The sequence below is a fragment of the Pholcus phalangioides genome, unplaced genomic scaffold (assembly GCF_987345545.1).
Source record: "Pholcus phalangioides strain wild (caught in Gottingen) unplaced genomic scaffold, Ppha-v1.0 ptg000042l_1, whole genome shotgun sequence".
Classification (NCBI taxonomy): Eukaryota; Metazoa; Arthropoda; class Arachnida; order Araneae; family Pholcidae; genus Pholcus; species Pholcus phalangioides.
The window spans coordinates 32799349-32820095 of record NW_028301628.1 but is presented as its reverse complement, the minus strand read 5'-3'; the positions used below and the strand labels follow the sequence as shown (position 1 = coordinate 32820095).

The 20747-nt window shown below is 33.4% G+C and overlaps 1 protein-coding gene across 1 annotated transcript in view; it reads right to left on the bottom strand.

Moving 5' to 3' along the window:
* Positions 1-20747, bottom strand: part of rg (A kinase anchor protein rugose) — a 152755-nt gene that overhangs the window by 105587 nt on the left and 26421 nt on the right. Inside the window, exons 21-36 of the mRNA XM_089255286.1 lie at positions 19611-19692; positions 19251-19374; positions 18434-18626; positions 14743-17207; positions 12422-12575; positions 11213-11393; positions 10837-10991; positions 10403-10510; positions 9834-10041; positions 9341-9474; positions 7828-8302; positions 6771-6897; positions 6495-6603; positions 5979-6270; positions 4997-5152; positions 4578-4714 (exon numbers count right to left, since the gene is read on the bottom strand). Coding sequence (XP_089111412.1) covers positions 4578-4714; positions 4997-5152; positions 5979-6270; positions 6495-6603; positions 6771-6897; positions 7828-8302; positions 9341-9474; positions 9834-10041; positions 10403-10510; positions 10837-10991; positions 11213-11393; positions 12422-12575; positions 14743-17207; positions 18434-18626; positions 19251-19374; positions 19611-19692 — 5100 coding nt within the window. The remainder of the gene's footprint in view (positions 1-4577; positions 4715-4996; positions 5153-5978; positions 6271-6494; positions 6604-6770; positions 6898-7827; positions 8303-9340; positions 9475-9833; positions 10042-10402; positions 10511-10836; positions 10992-11212; positions 11394-12421; positions 12576-14742; positions 17208-18433; positions 18627-19250; positions 19375-19610; positions 19693-20747) is intronic.

Sequence of the window (20747 nt, the reverse complement as noted above, 5' to 3'; positions counted from 1 at the left end):
CTGCCAACTTTTGAAAATGAAAATTCTGGAGATTTTCGCACAAACCCGTATTTTATGCTTAAACCATTCCCTAATAAATACAATAGGGATTTTTCCAAATAAAATAGGGATTTTACACACATGGAAGTTAAACCCTTGGGAATAAAATCCCTACTCAAAAACTGAAGTCAAATTAAAATAGGGATTTTACACACATGGAAGTTAAACCCTTGGGAATAAAATTCCTACGCAAAAAACAAGTGAAATTGGAAGCCAAAACTTCAATGATGTAAAAATAAATATTGTGTTCAATCAGAAATGCTGTGAACAAACATTCTGCGCGAATGACCCCAAAATCATCGGAAGATGAAGGAAAACACCGTCAATTTTTGAAGAACACTGACTTTTTGTGACACTTGCTTGATGTTTTCATTTCACAAGTGATGATGGTAGTCTTTCCATGCCCGATGTTTATGTCCGTAACACAACTTGTACAAAAAGGAAAAGTCGGCCCTCTTCTGGAACGTTTGATGAAAGGAAATTCATCGAAATAAGTATCTTTAAAATTGATTAAATATGTTTTTGCTTATCAGTATTCACGCTTTGTTATATCGCACGTACGTAACTTCAACAAAAGAAATTTTGACCATATGCGCGTCACTATAATCTTCGATTACTATCCAGGACTATTGGCTGCTAAGCCATTTCCCTGCACGATAAGACAAACAACTTTCTTGTTACCATGAGAGGGTTTGTAAAACTTCCTTAAAAAGGGAATTTCCCCATTCACGACGTGTGACGTCATTTCGAAAGGGGAAAAAAAGGGCTTCATGCCCCACAAGAAATTCCTAAGGGACTGTTTTCATAAGCGGGGATTTTTTTTTAATGAAGTAGGTAATTTTTAGGGACAATTAGGGATTTTTGTGATTTTCGTAAAAATTCGGGAGATTTACGAATTTTTCGGGAGGTTGAGCGATGAAGCTAAAATTCGGGAGACTTGGCAGCTATGATAGTGTAATGTTTTAACCTGATGGTGTCACACATAACAGAAAATCCAATCGATCCAAAAAGGTATTTATGTTGATGTATAAAGATTATAAGGTTATACAAAAGCTTACACAAAGAGAACTAACTATCAGCTCTTGATGAATTTTTAAAAAAAACCAGCACAAAAACTTTTTTTCAAACTCTTATCAACAAGGAAGAAAAAGCAAAGGAAGTGGCCACAGACAGGTTGGTTGCTGACTGTATATAGAGGTGGCAGTGGAATAGGGGTTGGTTTTTGTATTATGTCTAATCCCTAAGGAGTGATTTATCATCCAAGTGAACATGTTATTTGACAAGATAAATGCTACTGTTGTAGCTGAGCTGTACGTGTGTGCAGCTGCGAACAGAGTGAAAATGCTTCCGCATATACAAAATCATGAAATATGCCAGAGATAGATATAGCATATTCTCATTCTGTGCACAGAAGAAACAGGTCTGTACATGTAAAATAAAGAATATCTGTGAATGCCAACATACAACATATTGAGATAATCTCTAATGTGTGCACTGATACATTAGAGTAAACATACTCCCTCATTTTGATTTTTTTCGTCTCATAAATATGCTTTTCTTTTGGATATTCTGGTAGGATATTCAATCACTGCGACAAATACATATAAAAAAATTTGTGTATTCTAAATGAAATAGTTTTTTTTACGCTTAGGATAATTCATTTTCATAATTTCTTTGATAAATATGTAATTTTTATGTTTGAATTTTACAACAATTGAGTTTGACATGCCAACTTTTGAAATCCAGAAATCCGGAGATTCTCCCGAGGGGGGTACCCCCCCCCCCCCCGACACTCATAGACTCGATCAAAAAAAATTTAATAAATTAAGAAAAAGATACATTTCCCCCCCCCCCAAGGCACGTTCTGCATTGCCCCTGAGAAGAATATAATTCTATGCCAGTCTTTCCATGCAGAATAGAGAAATCACATCTACATACTGTTAATAAAGTATGTTTCCTTTCATGGATGCTATCAGTGATTGATAATCTTGGGTATATGAATTCTTAAAAGTTTTATATTTAGCTGTATATAGCTTAAAGTTTTATATTTTCTTTCTGAAGATGTTTAATCGGAAGAAACGATTTAAAAAATTCAAATTACAAAGCTGCAGACGAAAAAACGTGTTAACCGTGAGGCTGTTAATGGAATACAATAACGATTATACAGGAATTTTGGCAACGAAGGTCATGCCTCTGATAAATGATTGCCGATAAATGCTACGAAAACAAAGTCGCGTCTTTGTCAGTTGCTTAAATGCGGTCACAAAGACTTTTTTTTACGGCTGCTCGATGAAAATGACTACGGCTGTCCTCTACGGGTGTTTTCCCTAACGACGACGGTAATTATTGACGCCACGACAACGTGAAATCTAATTTTCTGCCAAAATCCGGAGAAATTTTAACAAATCCAGAGAGCGGGAGAAAGAATGAAAAATCCGGAGTCTCCCACCTAAATCGGGAGAGTTGGCAGGTCTGTACAACATATTGAGATAATCTCTAATGTGTGCACTGATACATTAGAGTAAACATACTCCCTCATTTTGATTTTTTTCATCTCATAAATATGCTTTTCTTTTGGATATTCTGGTAGGATATTCAATCACTTCGACAAATATATATAAAAAAAATTGTGTATTCTAAATAAAATAGTTTTTTTTTACATTTAGGATAATTCATTTTCATAATTTCTTTGATAAATATGTAATTTTTATGTTTGAATTTTACAACAATTGAGTTTGGCTATGTCTAGAAGCTGAGGACTGGTTACATTTTTATCCAACATAAAAAATACTGCTCGTAAATTAAATTAAAACCTTGAAGCAAAATGAAAAAATTCTAACAAATATAGAAACATAAATCTGAAAGAAAGTGTAAGAATTGATTTATGCAAAAGGTATAAATGTTCACCAGAAATTACTGGAGAAATAATGAAATATGCTTTTTAATACTCATAACAAGAGATTGTCAATATATATGAAATAAGTCTACCCTGAACTTTAATTAATTCCTATTATGCAACAATATGATTCATTATGTCATGAATGTCGTGACACTCAGTATATCGCTGGAGCATAAGGCACATTCCATTTTTTTGTAATATTTTGTACATTTAATCAAACATTTTATACCAACATGTGGTTGAACTTGCTCATAACAAACTTTGAAAAAACTGAATTTATTCATTATACTGGAACTTCTAGTGAACTAGGTTGTTCCAAAGTGCTAAAGGTTGGCTAATGTGCAAGGTTTTCTGTCAACTAAATAGGATTTAACAGAAAAAAAAAATGCAAAGCTTTACAATACTGAAAAAAAACCCTACTATAATGCCTTTAAGAAAAAGAAAAGGGCCATTGTCAGCTACTCATTGCAGAAAGGTAAACCTACAGACAAGATTTAGATAAGGTTACAAAATAATTTGCAAAAAACTGGTTGAAAATTTGCTATGAGCATGCTTTTCTGAAATCATCCTTTCAGAAAATCATCCATTCAAAAATTCATGAATCGAGAACAACTTTTTCACATGTGAAAATTCTTAATATCTGTGTTCGTTATAAGCAAGTCCAACTGTATAAGGTATGCCATTTTTTTTCAGACCTACTTTATACAAGAGAAATAAGCCCCTCATGCCAGTAAATATAGTACGTCAGAGTTAGGGTGAGTGCCTGATACTTATTTGCCATCTGATACAGTGACCTAGTCCATATTCCTATGAATTTCTGATAGACTGATGAATCTCTGCAGAGAATTCCTGGAAGGGGCAAACCATGACCAAATATGCCTTCCAATGGCATTCCAGATACTTTTCACAGGGTTATACTCTTAGAAATATGCTGGCCACTAATAATACCATTGATATATTTGAGTTTCTGCTTTACAATAAAGTATTTCATTTGCTGTGTGAAAGAAACTCTTAACCTAGAATATACCATGTAACAATTCATACATGATGTTACAGCATTTCATCATAACACATGCCTCATGTAGTAAATTTGATTAATCAACCACACAACAGTGCTTCACAACTAAATGATTTCAAATATATTTGTATTTTTTTCATACACTCTTACCAAAACTGTGGGCAGTACAGTTCTAATGTCAATTCAACTCAAGAGTCTGAATATAGACTGAATCAACTTCAATATTTTAAGAGCAATTTAGGCGGTACATTAGGTGGGTGCCCCGTTCAATTCTTCGCAATACCACTGTAAATATGTACTACTGAGCACCTCCTTTAGAGTGCAAGCATTCATACATCTTGCTACAGTTCATTAAGATATAATCATATGCATAGACAATTAGTTCATTGAATTTTCAAGCCAAACTATTGAAAACATTGTCATCTTTAGGTTTTGAGCATCAGTGATAAAGAAAAAAGACAAGTAAAATTATTTGTTGACTGATTCCGTTAAAATTTGAAATAATCACATCAACCCTGTAAATAACCATGTCACCAAAAACAGATTCTTGATCTAATATACCTCATCAGTCAAAAGATGCAATTTAATAGGATATAACTGTATAAAACAAACATCACATACCTCTGAATCCATCTTTTTATATTCTAAATCCTCTTCATCCACCTCAAAGAACATTTCAGCCTGTGTGATAGACAACATGCCGGGAACAACCAGTCCTGGTGCAATTAATCTGCATTTAGTGCTGAAGCTTACTGGTCCTTGAAAAAAAAAGAAAAACCTTACAGTTCCACTCCCTTCAACGACAAAACATTTATTTTGCACATTCAATTGTGACCAGCACGATACAACTAAAATTTAACATTTTTACTAAAAGTTTCACTTGTAATATGTTTTTCTATTCAACTTCAGTTTTAAATCAACAAAAAATAATTTATGCCTTTTCAGTAACTTCCTTTTAAGTGTATTTTTATACTCCTCACATTTCATACAATGATATTCATAATCATAATATCATTAAGGGTCATAATAAAACAACTTACCAGCTAATTCTGCATCTAAATCTTTATCATCCCACAGATCACTATCATCAAGGAGATCGCTGCTTTGCAAGTGATGCTGTTGCTGCTGCCTCCGACTGAGAGCAAGTTGATGATGAAACTCTTCTTTTGCTTGCAAAATAGCATCTTCTGGGGCACCTAAAAATAAGTTCAAAATTAGCCTCTTGCCATTACTAAAAAAATAATATACATTGAAAACAGAAGTCAGCATTAAATTATGGATCAAAATGACATTTTATAATATAGGTAATTGAATAAGCAAAAAGTGATTGAAATGACTAAACTTCATACTGCTACTGTTGTTTCTGAAGGAAGCAAATGCTATGGGCAGTTATTCTTCCCAAAAATATGCCAAACTCAATAAAATTTTGTAGATTATTGTTAACGATATAGCTTATTATCATAACAATTATTGCTCAATGCTATAAATTTAAAAAAATGTTGTGTAGCTGAATTTGATTATCCAAAAAGAAATAATCCTCCAAGCAAACACACATATTTTTAATCACATTCTCAAGGCCACAACAGAAAGTGTGGCTATCATTTTCTCTTTACTTATGCCAGCATGGTGTTGCCACAAATAATTGTATTGCAAACTTGATAACATTGAAATATGTTCTAAAATAATATTTTATTTAAATAGGTAATGTAATTTCCCCAATAAAAATTAATCTGAACGATTGTTATCATAATACATCAGTTACTTGCTGTTATACATTTGGCAATATTAAGTGGATAAGACAAACTAGAGCTGTAATTTACAAGTTTGAAAAAATTATATATATATGCCAGTTAGTGTAATGGGGTAACAATGTAAGCCAATTAAATTTCATCAGTTTTTTCATCAATGCTGCTCTGTGCAGAAAAACATTCCTTTTATGTGACCACACAGTCTGTGTCTAGTATAAATATTTTTTCAATCGCATTTGAATATATATAAGGTTCAAAAATTGCTACTTCATACCATGTTCTATAGCAGCCTTCAATGCAGCTTCTGGGTGATTAGATCCATAGGGGTTTTGAACAAATCTCTTCCGCCTTCTTGCATCATCTTCCCAAGAGTCCAATTTCAAAAAATCTTTGTTTCCAGAGCGTGTTTTGCTACCCCACGCACCATGCTTATTTGTTAATATATTAACAATCTTCTCAATGGTTCTTGCTGCAGTTACACTATCTCTACGACGAGCAGCTGTTATGAGATGGTCACACATCTTTTCCTCTTCCTTTCTATCCAAGACAGTTTGAGCACAGAGGGACTGAAGAAAGAAAATCACTTTAGAAACAAGTAATAAATAAAAAAAAATGATAGCAAATATTTACGATACCATAATTCTAATAACTTCTGACAGTGTTTGTATTTGTATAACTGTATATAGAAAATTCTGATTTTATATGGAACATTTGGAATAAAATATCTGCTAAATGCTAATACTAAATAGATAATTTTTAATCAGGACCAAAAAAAAAACCATTTAAATACCTCAAAATCAGCATGTTTCAGAACATCATCAGCTCTCATTCTGTTCAAAATAAATTCTGCCTCATTTGCAACTCTCACAATATGGTCTTTCATAGCATGAGAGAGAAGCCTGAAAATTAGGACATTTGTTTCAATAAATTTTGACATCAGTATGAGGTTTAAAACATGAATATATGAAGAAAAATATGTGACTACATCACTTTATTATAAAAGGAAATGCTTAAAAATATTTTATAGTATTATGAATGAAAATTGACCATTAATAAGTTTTATCACCTTCCTTCATTGATGAGCTCAATAAATGCCAATCCTGCATGCTTCTGCAAAGAATTTTGCCACTCCTGGGAACAAAGCAGCATCACTAGTTCAACTACAGAAGTGCTGTTCTTGAAAGTACATAAACCTAAGGAAATTAAAAAACAGTCTCCTCTAAACTGCTGCTCAACACGAAATTGTATCAGTGCATAACATGGTTCACAAAAGATCAATAATAACACAATCAAATTCAAAGCAATTAGGAGAAGTATTCGTTTAATCTCATTTACTCCCTTCGACTGTTAAATTTTCTGTTGACTGACTACTAGAATTTTTCCAAACACTTGCTGTTACTTCTATCACTAATTACAGTGCTTTAATACAGTACCTCTCATTTTTTTTTTAGAATAATTTGTTTAATATACAAAGCATAAGTAGCAGCTGTTACAGATTGAAAGGTAGGTTTCATTTGAAAGTTTGCAGCTTTAATATAGGAGCTTTGTTTTTTTCAATGGAACATTTTTTATAGCCTTCATCCTGCAAAAAAATTTCTGATGTAGTTCAAGCGAAATTTTTGATTTTACTCAGGAGCCATTCAAGTATTATGTAAGCAGATTTTCAGCCATTTTTGACCCTCCCCCCCGTCAGCGAAATTTCGTCAGCAGCTTAGAATATTTCATATCTTCAAACAAACCCCCCCCCCCCCCCCCGTCATCAAAAGTCAGCAAATCCGAAATCTCAATGCTGCTAATATATTCACTGACATAATGATATTCACTGACCCCTAATATCAATTGACATAAGTGTACTTTCCCCATAACAGTGACTACATAATTTTAAAGATTTAATAAATAAAGTACTGTCTCTATATTTGTTTGTATTTGCCTTAGCCATCAGTAGGTCTACGAATTATTTATCCTATACCTGCCAGTCCTTGAAATTGTTCAACTATTGCTACTGGTCCATGGGTGTAAAAAGGGTTGAAGAGCACTGCTCTAAAACGTTGAAAAAATACATATTTTTAAAAAAACAGACTTTTGGGTTATGCCATCACCAGATCCTACATTTTTTATCATACCTTTTCCCTCCATCAGCAAATCTTGACCATGTGAACCAACCAATGTCCGAGAGAGGAAAGGAGCAAAGTCTAACATAATTTCCCTTAGTAGAGGACACACACTACCCAAAGCAGATTCCAGTTTTTGAGTAAGAGTAGCTTCCCTAGACAATGGTGCCGATAACATATGCACATGCATTTCAGGACTGTCTAATGCAGCAATATGCAGATCGTCAGGTCGTGATTGTTGGCTAGTGTCTATGTTTTCTAACACTCTAGAATAACCATTTTGAGCCAAAGATGCTGTAGCTGGTTCGGATGTTTTCTCAATCATAGAAAGGTGGTCTTGAGTAGCTGAAGACTCGTTCAAGTTAACTTCCTCCATCCTATCAGGTATTTCACCATTCATCTGCTCCTCAGCACTGATATTCATAGAGTCGCCAACTTCAACAGAATCCTCTGCCAACCCATCACTGGCTTTCTTGGAGTGAATCACCTGGAAAGAAGACACAAAAATTTCATTCAAAAAAGATTTTGCACCAAATAATTCCTTGAAAAGCATGATTTCTCTGAAAACCTTAATAATAGATTGAAAAGCAATAAGATGGAGAAAATTTGATCATTCATTCATTGTTTATATCCCTAACCTTTTTGATGTCGCAGTCCCCTCTGTAGCAAAGGTCAATTCAAGCAACCCACATCCCTTAAAATCCAAAAGGTATTGTTTTTATAATTTGCATATCATAAAAAGTTGAAGTAATAAATTAAATTTCACAGCATTAAATATGTTATTCATGTAATGGTAGTAAATGATAATGAACCTGCAGACTCCTCACAAACCTCAGGGGTTCACGGATCACACATTGAAAAACACTGGTTTATTTCATTTGAAAAATCTTTCTAATGAGAACAGTGAAACCTGTTAGTTTGGACAACTCTGCATCCTAGACACCTCCCTACATTGGACAATTTTAAATGGAACTCCAACCATAATCCTTTAGCACAGAATGTTCACAAAACAAACCTCCATATCTAAGACACCTCTAAATTGGACAGATTTTAGTGGAACCATAGGTGTCCAACTTAGACTGGTTTTGCTATATATGATCAGTCATTGTTTATGAATGTTGCTGGTTTTATTTTAAGAGCCATTGCATATTTGAGTATTCACTCAATGTTTCTCCAACTCCAGTGATTCAAGTCATCATAAAATTTTTTTGGTTCTCAGGCAAAATGGTTCAGCTTGAATGCATATGAATGACATTGAGCGGAAATGCTGCAGTTGGTCACTCTGTACTATGGTGGTTCATACATCTGGAAAACATTTCCCAGCACAATCTGACATCAATCAAGGAATTGGACTGACCCAGTCATTATTCTTTCCACACATTATTAAAACATTTGTTCAGTAATCATTGATTTTGTCATGAGTCACTTTAAGTTTTCAAATTACTAACCAGTACCAAGATACCACTATTAATTTTTATGAATGAATTGTTCGAAATCAGGGCTTTTCACAGTTTCACAAACTTACAGATGGAAATGGAGCACCAGATGAATGCAAATGAGCCAATATGCTTGAATCTGTATCCTCAACAATAATAACCTCATCTTCTCCTTCATGTGACACTGATATGGAACCACTTGGTTGAACAGCATTAGCACCGCCTAAAGATGAAAAATAGAATTATCATAAAACTATATTACACATTTTCTTCATTTGATCAATAACGAAAACTGTAAAATAATACATTGTAATAATAAAACTAAAATATTACACTGTAATAATAAAACTGTAAAATAATACTTAGAAATAAATGTAATATTTAATATATAATCATATTCTACCAGAAAATATTTTATTTCAATTTCACATACATTTTGTTAAATTTCAATGACTGCTTTATCAACAATTAATTACTATAAGAGAAAGATCAAATGTACAAGAAACAATATACATCACCCAATGGTTATAAAATCCATATAAAGAAAATAAAATTTAATTATTAATTCCAGCATGTACATACCAGCCTGAGCAATAATAGCTGTACCAGATGTGATGGATTGAGAAGTGTTTTGCCCCACAGCCCCTGATGTCACTGAAGGAATAGAAGAATAAGATGATGCAGACGGGGGTGGAGGAGGTTCCAAAATGTCTCTGTATTTAGACACCATCAGCACAGAAATAAAATATACTACTGCCAATGCCAGAAACTGGGCTTGTTTAGTTTCATCCTGCAAGAACAATTGAATACAAAGCAACTTGGAATAGAAACCCAAACTTTGTAGAGCATTCACAGTAATCATACAATAAATATAGAGCAGAAATCATATAAAAGTAGTGGAACATTGAGAAAATTAATTCATGTAATTAATCACCATTAATACAACATTTTACGCAAAAAAGATGGTAAATTTTTCAAAAAATTGGATGGATTTTTACAAGGAACATTTGAATTTTTAACTTGAATCTCTGAATGAAAGTATTATTTATATATATATATATATATATATATATATGTCTCTCCCTCTTTCATTTTTGCCGTATGAACTTCTAAGTATGGAAACAATAGCTGCGTGAAAAAAAAAAACTTACAACATCTCGATAAATCACTGCTCTGAGGCGATTCACATCCATATCTTGAAGGAGTTTTTCTGGATCACGTATTGGACTGCTTTGGCCACCCAAATTTTCAACAATGTTCTATAAAAAATAAATGCATATTAACATTAATTGTATGTGCAGTTTGTAACTAATGTTGTTTATAAGCTTTTTTAAATTTTTAAAGGATAGAGTACCATGCATTTTATTAGTTTCATTTTTTTTTTTTTAACCTCAATGCCCATACACAACTGTGTATGTACATTGGTTCTTTGATTTTTGTTAATGAAATAAGCAAATCATGATTTTACAGGTCATAAGATAATTTAATCTGATTTAATGGATTATTAGGCAAATCATGAAAAAGAAAAAAAAACTATTTGAGAGTAAGGGTTTTGAAATAATTACTAAAATGAAACAAAAGTTACCTTAGCAGAAGGTTGGACACCCCCTATCAAAGATTGAATCGGTGTAGGTCGAGAAGCATCCTGCATCACCATCATACTTGGATGTGTCACCACAGGTGTTTGTGGCAAGCTACGTTCACGACATTCTAAGCAGTTTCTGACAGCAGCTGTGCACACTGGAAAAATATTAAAGAGCATCATGATGTTAACAGACAATTATTGACCTTCTTTCCTTACCCAACACCATAAAGATGAGAAAATAAATTCATGAACTCTATCAAAGTATACAAGAACATTTTTACATCATTTAAACTAGTGAATCTTTTTTTCCCAGGTTTTCAATACCAATTTTTATAGTTAGTGAAACATTAATTGAATGAATTCACAATTTCCATACCAAGTCTCAAGCACTGGCGAAGTATTCCACCACTAGACATGTTCTTCTCTGCTTCCAGTTCACTAAAACTTAAGGAAGAGGCAAACACCAGAACATCTGTCATGTTCACAAGTCTTTGTAGAAATGCTACAGCAACTTCAATCGACATACCCTGAGTTGGTTCAATAACATCCAGTTCATGCTGAAAGTTTAAAATACAAAATAAAAAATCATTGTTTGAAGAGTTTATCTAATTATAATTAGCTACTTCTGCATAAGTGTAATCTATATATATAAAATTGATTTTCTGTGTGTGTGTGTTCTCTATACAAATCTACAATTTTAGATCTATCATCGCCAAATTTTGGATATATTCAAAATGGGACCTGACTCGAATGATAGGCTACTTTAAAAGTTTGTCAGAGATGGGCAAATGCCAGAAATGGGTGAAAAACTGTCGGGCAAATAATGGTTTCTCAATCTCAACAATCCCTTTCGGAATGTTTACTTTGGTTACCGTGACTGCCGAGCAATGCGTTTCAGACACGTATATGCCTCTACAATGGTTTGTTACTTCTTTAATCCTGTCAGTATATGTATATTATTTTGTATGCCTTTATAATGGTTTGTCACTTTTTCAATCCTTTCAGCAATTGAAGAAAACCCGGGCAGCACCAGGTATTATAGCTATTAAATAAATTCAAAATACTTAAACATGCCAATGTGCCAATGTAAATGAGTTTAAGATATATAATAGCATAATAAACTGTTCTAATTTGTGTAAAAAGAAACATGAATAATATGCACTCACCATCTAATTTTTTTTTTAAAAACAAGGAAATTTAATAAATTAAAATATATTTTTAAAATTAAAGATTTTAAATTAACAAATGTTTGATAACTTTAGCAGACAGATGTCTATAAATATTTTCAGCAATTCACTTGGACATCTGTATAAATAAAAAGATATGAGATATTATTAAAATAAATTTAAAATTTTATACAAACATGCACATACACCTTTATGAAAAAATTATAAAATTTAAAAAATATGTTAACATATATTATTATTCTTAAAAAAACCCTAAAATATTTGAAAGGTAAATTTGGTTGTTTCAAATTCAAGTATTTCAACTTTTAATTTTATTCTCTGGGTAAAATACTGTCACTATAACATATATGTATATTAAACAATTTCAAAGCAAATTTGGATTTAGTAAGAACACTCACATTCGGTGATGTAGCTGATGCCAAGAGAGGTAACAAACCCCCACACGCAATGATTATATTATCTGCCACCTGTGATATCAGATGAACAGTGTTGATAACAAAAATTGCATTTTCTCCACTATTTACAAAATCAATGACTGTTTTTGATGTATGGCTGCAATACAAAAATTGGAAGGTTTTAACTAATGAAATAAGTTCTGATTATATAAATATTCTGAATTTACAACCAGACGAATTAAAATACTATTCATCAATGCATAACGGCAATAGAAAAATTATGTTAATTATTCAGATCAGTTTCCCAGGAAACATACAAGAATTTTGTAAAATACTGTGTTCTGTGTGAATAAATTTTAATTAAAACTGTAATTTCCCCATATTACTGGATAGCTTTAAAGTTATGGGTGGACTTAGTTATAAAACTAAGCAATGCAGCTGTTGTAGAGGGTACATTAGTAGATTTTGAGTCATTATAATAGTTTAGACCTTGTAGTACGCCACACCATTCCAGTGGATGGGGTAATCCACAAAACTTAGGTAAAGTAGTAGGGGAGTTTCCATGGAACCTAGCACTGCAACCAAAAGTGTATTATACTATCCCCAAAAAAAAAAATGAAAAGTTTTCAATTGAGACCTGTAGCTGATGCAAAGTTCAGCAGAGAACTAATAGGAATGTCTTGAAGCTCCCACGGTTCGATCAAATGATGACCCAAGTGCTCAAACCTATGTGCAGAGTACAGTAGTGAGTAGGCCTATACTGTTTCTTCCTTATATAAACAACTCTACAGATGGGGTCACTACTAACTCCTATGTCATTAAGATGCATTTTAAGAATACAGTGACTAGTAAGCAGACCAACAAATACCATTTTTGCTGAGTTTCATCAGCTCATGCCTAAAACTAGGGCAGTTACAATTTATCTCTTCTGACTGTCACTAACCATCAATATTCAGACAATCTTGGTACTGTTTTTCCCTGAATGAGTTGAAAACAGTATTTCTCATCAATTCCCATGAAATGCCCAAAGCTGGCTCAGGACCAATGAACAGAGTCCCAGAATTCTTTCTAGCCAGCTTGTCAGCCAATTCATTACCTGAGATATCTGAATGACCAGGTACCCAGCAAAGCTTGAGCCTTTTGTTGTTGGATAAATTACAGAATGTGGTGTAACACTCCCAAACCACATGAGAAGTAATTTTAGAGACTTCTGAAGAGCCATCAGAGCAGCCTGAAATGAATAGCTTTACTAAAAAACTATGGCTTTGAAGTTAATTTTTAGCTCAAACAGCTAATTCAAAGCTGCAGCCTACACAACAATTTTTTTTTCTAGCATTCTAACTTTGAGGGATTAAAATGAATTTTATATGAACACATAGGCCTACTCAAATAATGTGTAATGTTTGATCAATAATAACAGTATTTTATTTTCAAAGACAATTAGATGGCAAAATATACAAAATTGAGTTTTATAAAAAAAAATTTGTAGTTCTTGAATGAATAGTATCTGCTGCGTATACAGGAATGAATGAATGGCAGAACTCTGTTGCCGGACTTATCTTGATTCCAATATATCTTCCAGCCCAGCTTCGTAACAGTCTGGAATACTTCATTATCAAGTCAAAAAATAAAAAAAGGTTCAAAAATCTACAATCATACAAAAATGTAACAATACATTTTTTCTGGATAATTGGGAACTATAGTGATTAATGAATTTTGTGGTGATAACAGATGAAATGGCGTTGGGAGTTGTTGGAGAATGTTCTAGGAATTTGTTAAAAGAATGACTATTTATGCTGGTGACTTATACAGAGATGCAGCATGTAAAAAGTTGCTTCATTTCTACAAAAAATAAATTTCTTCAGTAATTTTTCTGGATGCAGCTTACTTACTGGAAATTATGGTTATTTGATTTTTAAAAAACACATGGGGAACACACAGCTACTTGTAGGAAGCTCACAGAAGAAGTGAGCAAATTTTGGGAACTCAGAGAAGCAGTTACAGCAAAGGGTTTAAAAATTCTTCGACTTTGATGCTTTCTGGAAAAACATTTACCCTGTTAATAATTCTGTTAATGGTTCCAGTAATCACAGTATAAACAAATGTTTTTGAAGAAATAAAATAATTCCTGGTTTTATATAGTATCTGTCATAGTGATGCCAAAAAAGACATTTAGTTAAGATTTGGAGTAAAGAACTGAAATTGAAACCAAAAAAAAAAATATTTACAAGACTTTGATAAATTATACTGCATGTAGACATGAAATTAATAGTTATTACCAGTTATCCACTCCAAAAAAAAAAAAATATACAATCATAGTTTACCTGCGCCACACTTGGATATCAGTTTCCAATGAAAACAGCAAATCAGATAGCAGTCTTTGATGAATGGGTGACCACCTGAATTCAGGAATTCTAAATGGTGGTCGTGTAGGCCCTGAATTGAACATTTGACGACCAGCATTTGCATGAGAAGTTTGCTTCTGACCTAAAGACAGGGAGGAAGACTTTGGCCTCTGATTCTGATTACTCACTATTTTGCGAGGAACTGTAATTGATCTTCCACGACGAGTTGGTGCAACATCAATCTCAGAAGAGCTACTTCCAGTCTGAATACTAACCGAATTAACATTCACTGGCTCATCTGAACTAACAGGTTCAACAGACACAGAACTGCAAGCTTCATTGTTATACTTTTCTTGAGAGTCTTTCTCTTCTTTTTCAGAAACTGTGTGAACCTCAATGATAGAACTTTCTATAGCTGACTGCTCCATTAGTTGTCGTTCTTTTTGAAGCTGGCCTTCAATGGTGCTGATGCCAGTTGGCTTTTCTAGTTCTTCTTCTTCTTCTCGTTCCTTAAATGACATCTTTTCACTTCTTGACTCCCCAAGTTTTTGCTCAACATCCTCATTAGTTGAGGCTGCATCTACTGAATCTCGATCCCCAGCTCCTGTTTGGCTTGGACTGGCTGGCAGACTATCAGAAGCATGAGTCTCAGAATCTAGATTATCTGATACTGCAACAACCTCTCCCTGAACATCAGATCTGTCAACTACAGCATCATCTAGGACCTCTTCCTCTTTCTCAACCTTAGAGATGAATTCTTTCTCCACTGCATTGTATGTAGCTACAATTTCTTTTGATTTCAGAACAGCCTCATCATTTTGATTGTTGCATTCTAAGCAATTAGCCTCTGCAGAATCTTCAATGAAGTCAGTGTTTTCTTCAACATTTATTGTTGAATCATTTGCATCTTGTAGAACTTCCGAATTTTCTTGTGATGTTTCTATTAGGTGCTGTCCATTCAAAACACAAACTAATTCCTCATTCACAAATGGTGAATTCATCTCAGATCTGATATCTGATTTCACTGGTGATGCATAAATACTATTATTATTGGATGCACTTGCACTTTCTAAATTTTCGTTCTGAACAGTATCTTCAAAGCTTTCATGAGTTGCAGAACTATGAGATGGACTTATTGATCCTTCTGGGGGCATTGGTGAGCTCATCTCACACTCCACACATGGCTCAGAGTCATCATTATCAACCTCTGAACTAGTTTCTGCAACAAGGTTGTTTTCAGACATTTCATCTGCACAATGACACTTCGTCTTATTCTCCATCACATTTTCAACAATATTAAGCTCATCAAATTTCTCATCATTTTCTAACTTCTCAGTACAGCTTAGTACTTCTTGGTCATCCTCAGCCAGAGTTCCTTGTGTAGTACTATTCATGTCCTCAGCAACAGTATCACAACTGTCACTTACAACAGCACCAGCAGTCTCTTCAAGTTGACTGGATTCACACATGTGAACCTCAGGTGCTATTTTCATCAGTGTTTCATTAGCATCAGTGCACAATTCATTAACATCTTGAGAATGCATTATTTTCTCAGATTCTACTGCATTTTCGACTTCCAGTTCAACATCATCTACAGAAAGTTCTGCTTCAACTTCATCATGGCAGCAACAAGCATCTGTAGTAATGGTAATAGAAGAATTTTGCTCAGAGTCACAAACTGTCACATCATCTCCTATAGAATGACCAGTTAGTTGGGAAGATGAAAGAAACAACGAATCTGTCTCCAATTTCTCACTTTTCACAATAACATCAGAAGCTGTGGTTCCATCATTAATTACACTGCAACGATTTTGGTCATCAGTGGATACTTCATCATTTGCAGGTAACTGACTTAATGAGGGTTCTTTCTCAGTATAATTTGCAGAGGCTTCTGTTACAACAAATTGAGCGTGTTGTTCTTGCACATTGAAGTCTTCACCTGACAGAGTACTTGTAGTAATTCCTTCACCTTTAAGTTCAGTTTTTAAAAGTGACTGACACAAACTGGTGTATTCTGTAGCAGAATTAAGTTCAATATCATCTTTGCGAGGAAAATCTGGCTGAAGTTGAGCTATACTTTCCTCTGCTTCAAACTCACCAGAGTCACAAGCTTCAAAGTGTTCATAAGATTGATGTACCATGCTGTTACAACTGTCCATCATTTGTTCTTGTGAAACTGAACATAAAACATTTGATAAATTCCTTTCATCATCTTCATCATTAACAGTTTTGTCTTCATCAGTGATGCTATTAGATATATGGACGCCTTCAGAGCGGGCTAGTTTCAATGCTGTTAAGGCACTCTGGGGTTTACCTTCTACTCCTGAGATGGTACTGATTGGCTTTTGTCGACGGATTGCTGGATCGGAAATATTATCAGCTCGTTTCTGCTCATACTGCTCATACATTTGGGAAAACTGGACCTTGAACTCTTCAAAAGAAACCTAAAATTATGAAAGTATAATTTAAATTATAGCATTCACATATCTTTGGTATCTTCAATTTAAAATTAAAATTTATAATTTTCTTTTTGAGATATAAGTGAAGAGTGAAGACATGCTTGCAATGGCCGATGGACTTATTTAAAATTCCGTACAAAATCACGTTTTTTATAAAAAAAAATTAAAAACACTAAAGAAATTTAATCATAGACAAATCATAACACAAAGCATAGCTTTGATAATTTTTCCTAATTAAAATAATTCTGCCTGCAGTAGCTACAAATAAAAGCTATTAAAATGATAAAAAAAAAAAATTTTTACTGTAAATTCCTGCACATAGATGGCTTTTATATAAAAAGAACCAAGTGCTATTTTTAACATTTTTGAGATACACAGACATCTGAATTATTGAAAGAGATGGGATTTTTTTGTCAAAATAGAGCCAAGTGACGTATAGGCTGTGATGTTGTCTGTGTGCACTTAAACCAGCTACAAAACTGAAGAGATAACTGAATTAAAGATAACTTTAAATAGCTTTTTCTCAGTTTTGATTTAATGGCGCTTGGTTCCTTTTACATAAAAGCTGTCCATATGGTCTGCGGCTACATAATCACAATGTGAAAATTTCATTCATCAATAAAGAAATCTTAAGGAATGAAAAGGGTGGTTTGTCATGTTTCTGGAGAAAAAATTCCAAAAATCTTTACTGACATTCACATGCCATCTACAAATCTTAAAAAAATTGTTTTTTACAAATGTGACGGTCGGTGAGATGTATACGAAGCGGCGAACATGGGAAAATTCCTTTATTCTGCATTAATACACAACAACTCTATGTTAACATGCGAAACTGACAACCCTTTATCATGAAGGTAAAAATCAAACTCTTCGAGAATGTCTGAATGTCTTCGTCTCTCGATACAACTTAAACCTCACATGTCTCATGAATAAAAGTATCACTGTACATCCTTGTCAACAGCTTGCCTGTTACACAAATTATTTCTATTTGAATGCCTCAGAAAAAAGCTGCAGACAATATGCAACAAAATGCTGCATGTAATCTGCACTAAAGAAAGTTCCCATGTTTATTCAGTCCCATGTTATGATCCACTTATAATCTGTGGATTATCCACAGAAAAATATGATATACAAAACAGTTTTTGATACATAGAATATAATACAAAACAGTTTTTGATACATAGAATATAATACAAAACAATGAATTATACCTTAGAATGAACAATGGCCAAAGTGTCAACCCATACTCTCCATCCGCCATATTCATATTTTATAGCATGATGAAGTAGCATTCGGAAAAGTGAATAAACCATGTCAGAAATCTTTTGTTCTTCGGCATTTCTTGGGTGAATATAAGCCATTGCTATTAACCACTCTTGCCAAACAGACATCTGTAATACTGTTCTGCAATATGAAATAAAAGAATATTTTTAAAGCATATAAAATCACTATACACATATGCAGTATATATCAAGTTATGGTGGAGCCCATAATCAAATAATTTTAAACAATATAGTGTAATTACACAAGACAGACTTGATTCTTTAAACATGTTTCCTTCAGAAGAGTACAGGAGCCAGGGAGATATGCTCTAAGTAATAAGGATTCACAACGGGTGTATAGAATACACCATGATGCTATTATTGATACACAGTCAATAAAGTGCTTTGACAAGGGGACACCAATATTTTTTAGGACAATTCCAGGCTGTTATGTCACGGAGTTTTTTTATTAAAAGCATTGTGAATGAATGGAATAGCTTACCTTCTATTGTCATGAATTCCTCTTAAAATAGACAAATTCATAGAGAAATATGATGTGTTTGGTGAGAGAAATCAAGATATCCTTACTGAGATGATAAAAAATCCTACTTTTCAGGGAAGATCATAATAATTGTTTATTTATTTTGCCTTTGGTATAATTTTTGGTTGCAATATTTTGGTTCTTAGACGCCCACATTTATTATGGGCACTTTTTAAGCACCATGTATATGCCAGCTTTTTTATATATATAGTAGAAGAATCTCACCTTCTGTTTTCTTTGTTATTATTGCACAACAACATCATGTCTGAAAGGAAGAGTTTTTTGGTTTCAATAAGTTCTTCACACTGCTTTGACTGGCGGATCAGAGTGGCGACAACTTTTAATATCACTGTGAAAGAAAAATTACATTACAATGAACATTAATATAATTGAGAGATGAAAATGATATATATATACTTTATATGAATATGATAAAGTGATATTTCACAACTTACAAATAATAAAAAAACGTATGTTTCAACCAACATGTCTAGAACCCTGATTACATATAGCTAAGTGCTTTTGAAAGTTTAACATTTTTATTAAAATTATCACAAATTTTTAGAATCATATAAAATAACTTACTTGGGTTTTCCAGCCTAAAATGTGATTCGGGCTCTGGATGTTTTGTATATAAAATCTGACTTGATACATGCTCAGTCAAGATCTGTTGAAAATATGAAAAAAAAAATCAAAAATTTTTATGCATATCAATAAGCAAGCCATAGGTGGAGAGGGCCCCCCCCCCCAATGTCAATGGCATAGCTGACTGATATTGTCAAAATTCACACCACAGCTATTCCAAGCTAAAGCGTGTTGTTAATTATTCTCACTTTACAGCTATTAAACATTTCTTTCCGGAACTTCCTATGAATTAATGCATATCAGTAAGTGCTATGTAAATATGATTGTTCACTGAGATTGGTTTGCATGATATTTATTCAACATATGCTGCCATCTATCTTTCAATTGGAAAGTTATATCTTTGCAAGAGCCTTCCTTCTTTCCACTCTTCTAGAGAATAGTGCCCCCCCCCCCCCGTTCATGTTGGCAATGTGCTGCTATAAATTCCAAACATTTTGTGCTGCTCTCAGCCTGCAATTTAGTAACTACACAAGGGAAATTTTAGACACCAATACCAATTTTTTAGTTACTATGGTAACCTAGTGCCTGGAATTTGCCCTGTCGATGAGCGACTCTAAATATTGTTAGTCGGACTGCTGCCTGCAGAGAGATGTCTTTGAATGGAAGGGCAACTTGTGTGTTTGTGCCTTAAAATTGAGAAGGGGAAAAAAGCAGGAAGAAAACCAGCCACCTGTGGAAAAATTGAAACCGGGCCCTTGTAATGACCATATAGAAGCTCAGTCTGCAAATACAGTATGTAACCATTCAATTTCAGAAATTGTAGAAAGTAAACTTTGATTTTTTACCATGCTCGCAATGATTTTTCTAGATAGAAGATAATTATTTTGCTCTTAATATAGAATTATCATGCTCCCTACTCCCTTTCAATATTATTGGATTATACAATTTTAGTTTAACAAAGTTTTGGTTAAAAAAAATTTTTTTTTTTTTGGTTTTAAATTGATCTATAAATTCATGAAGTCTACTGCAAAACAACTGTCTTTGATATAAAAAAAAATTTTAAGGATCCAGTTTAACTGTTTTATGAGCTTTCCTAATCCAGGCATACACTAATAATATAACTAAGATGCATTAAAT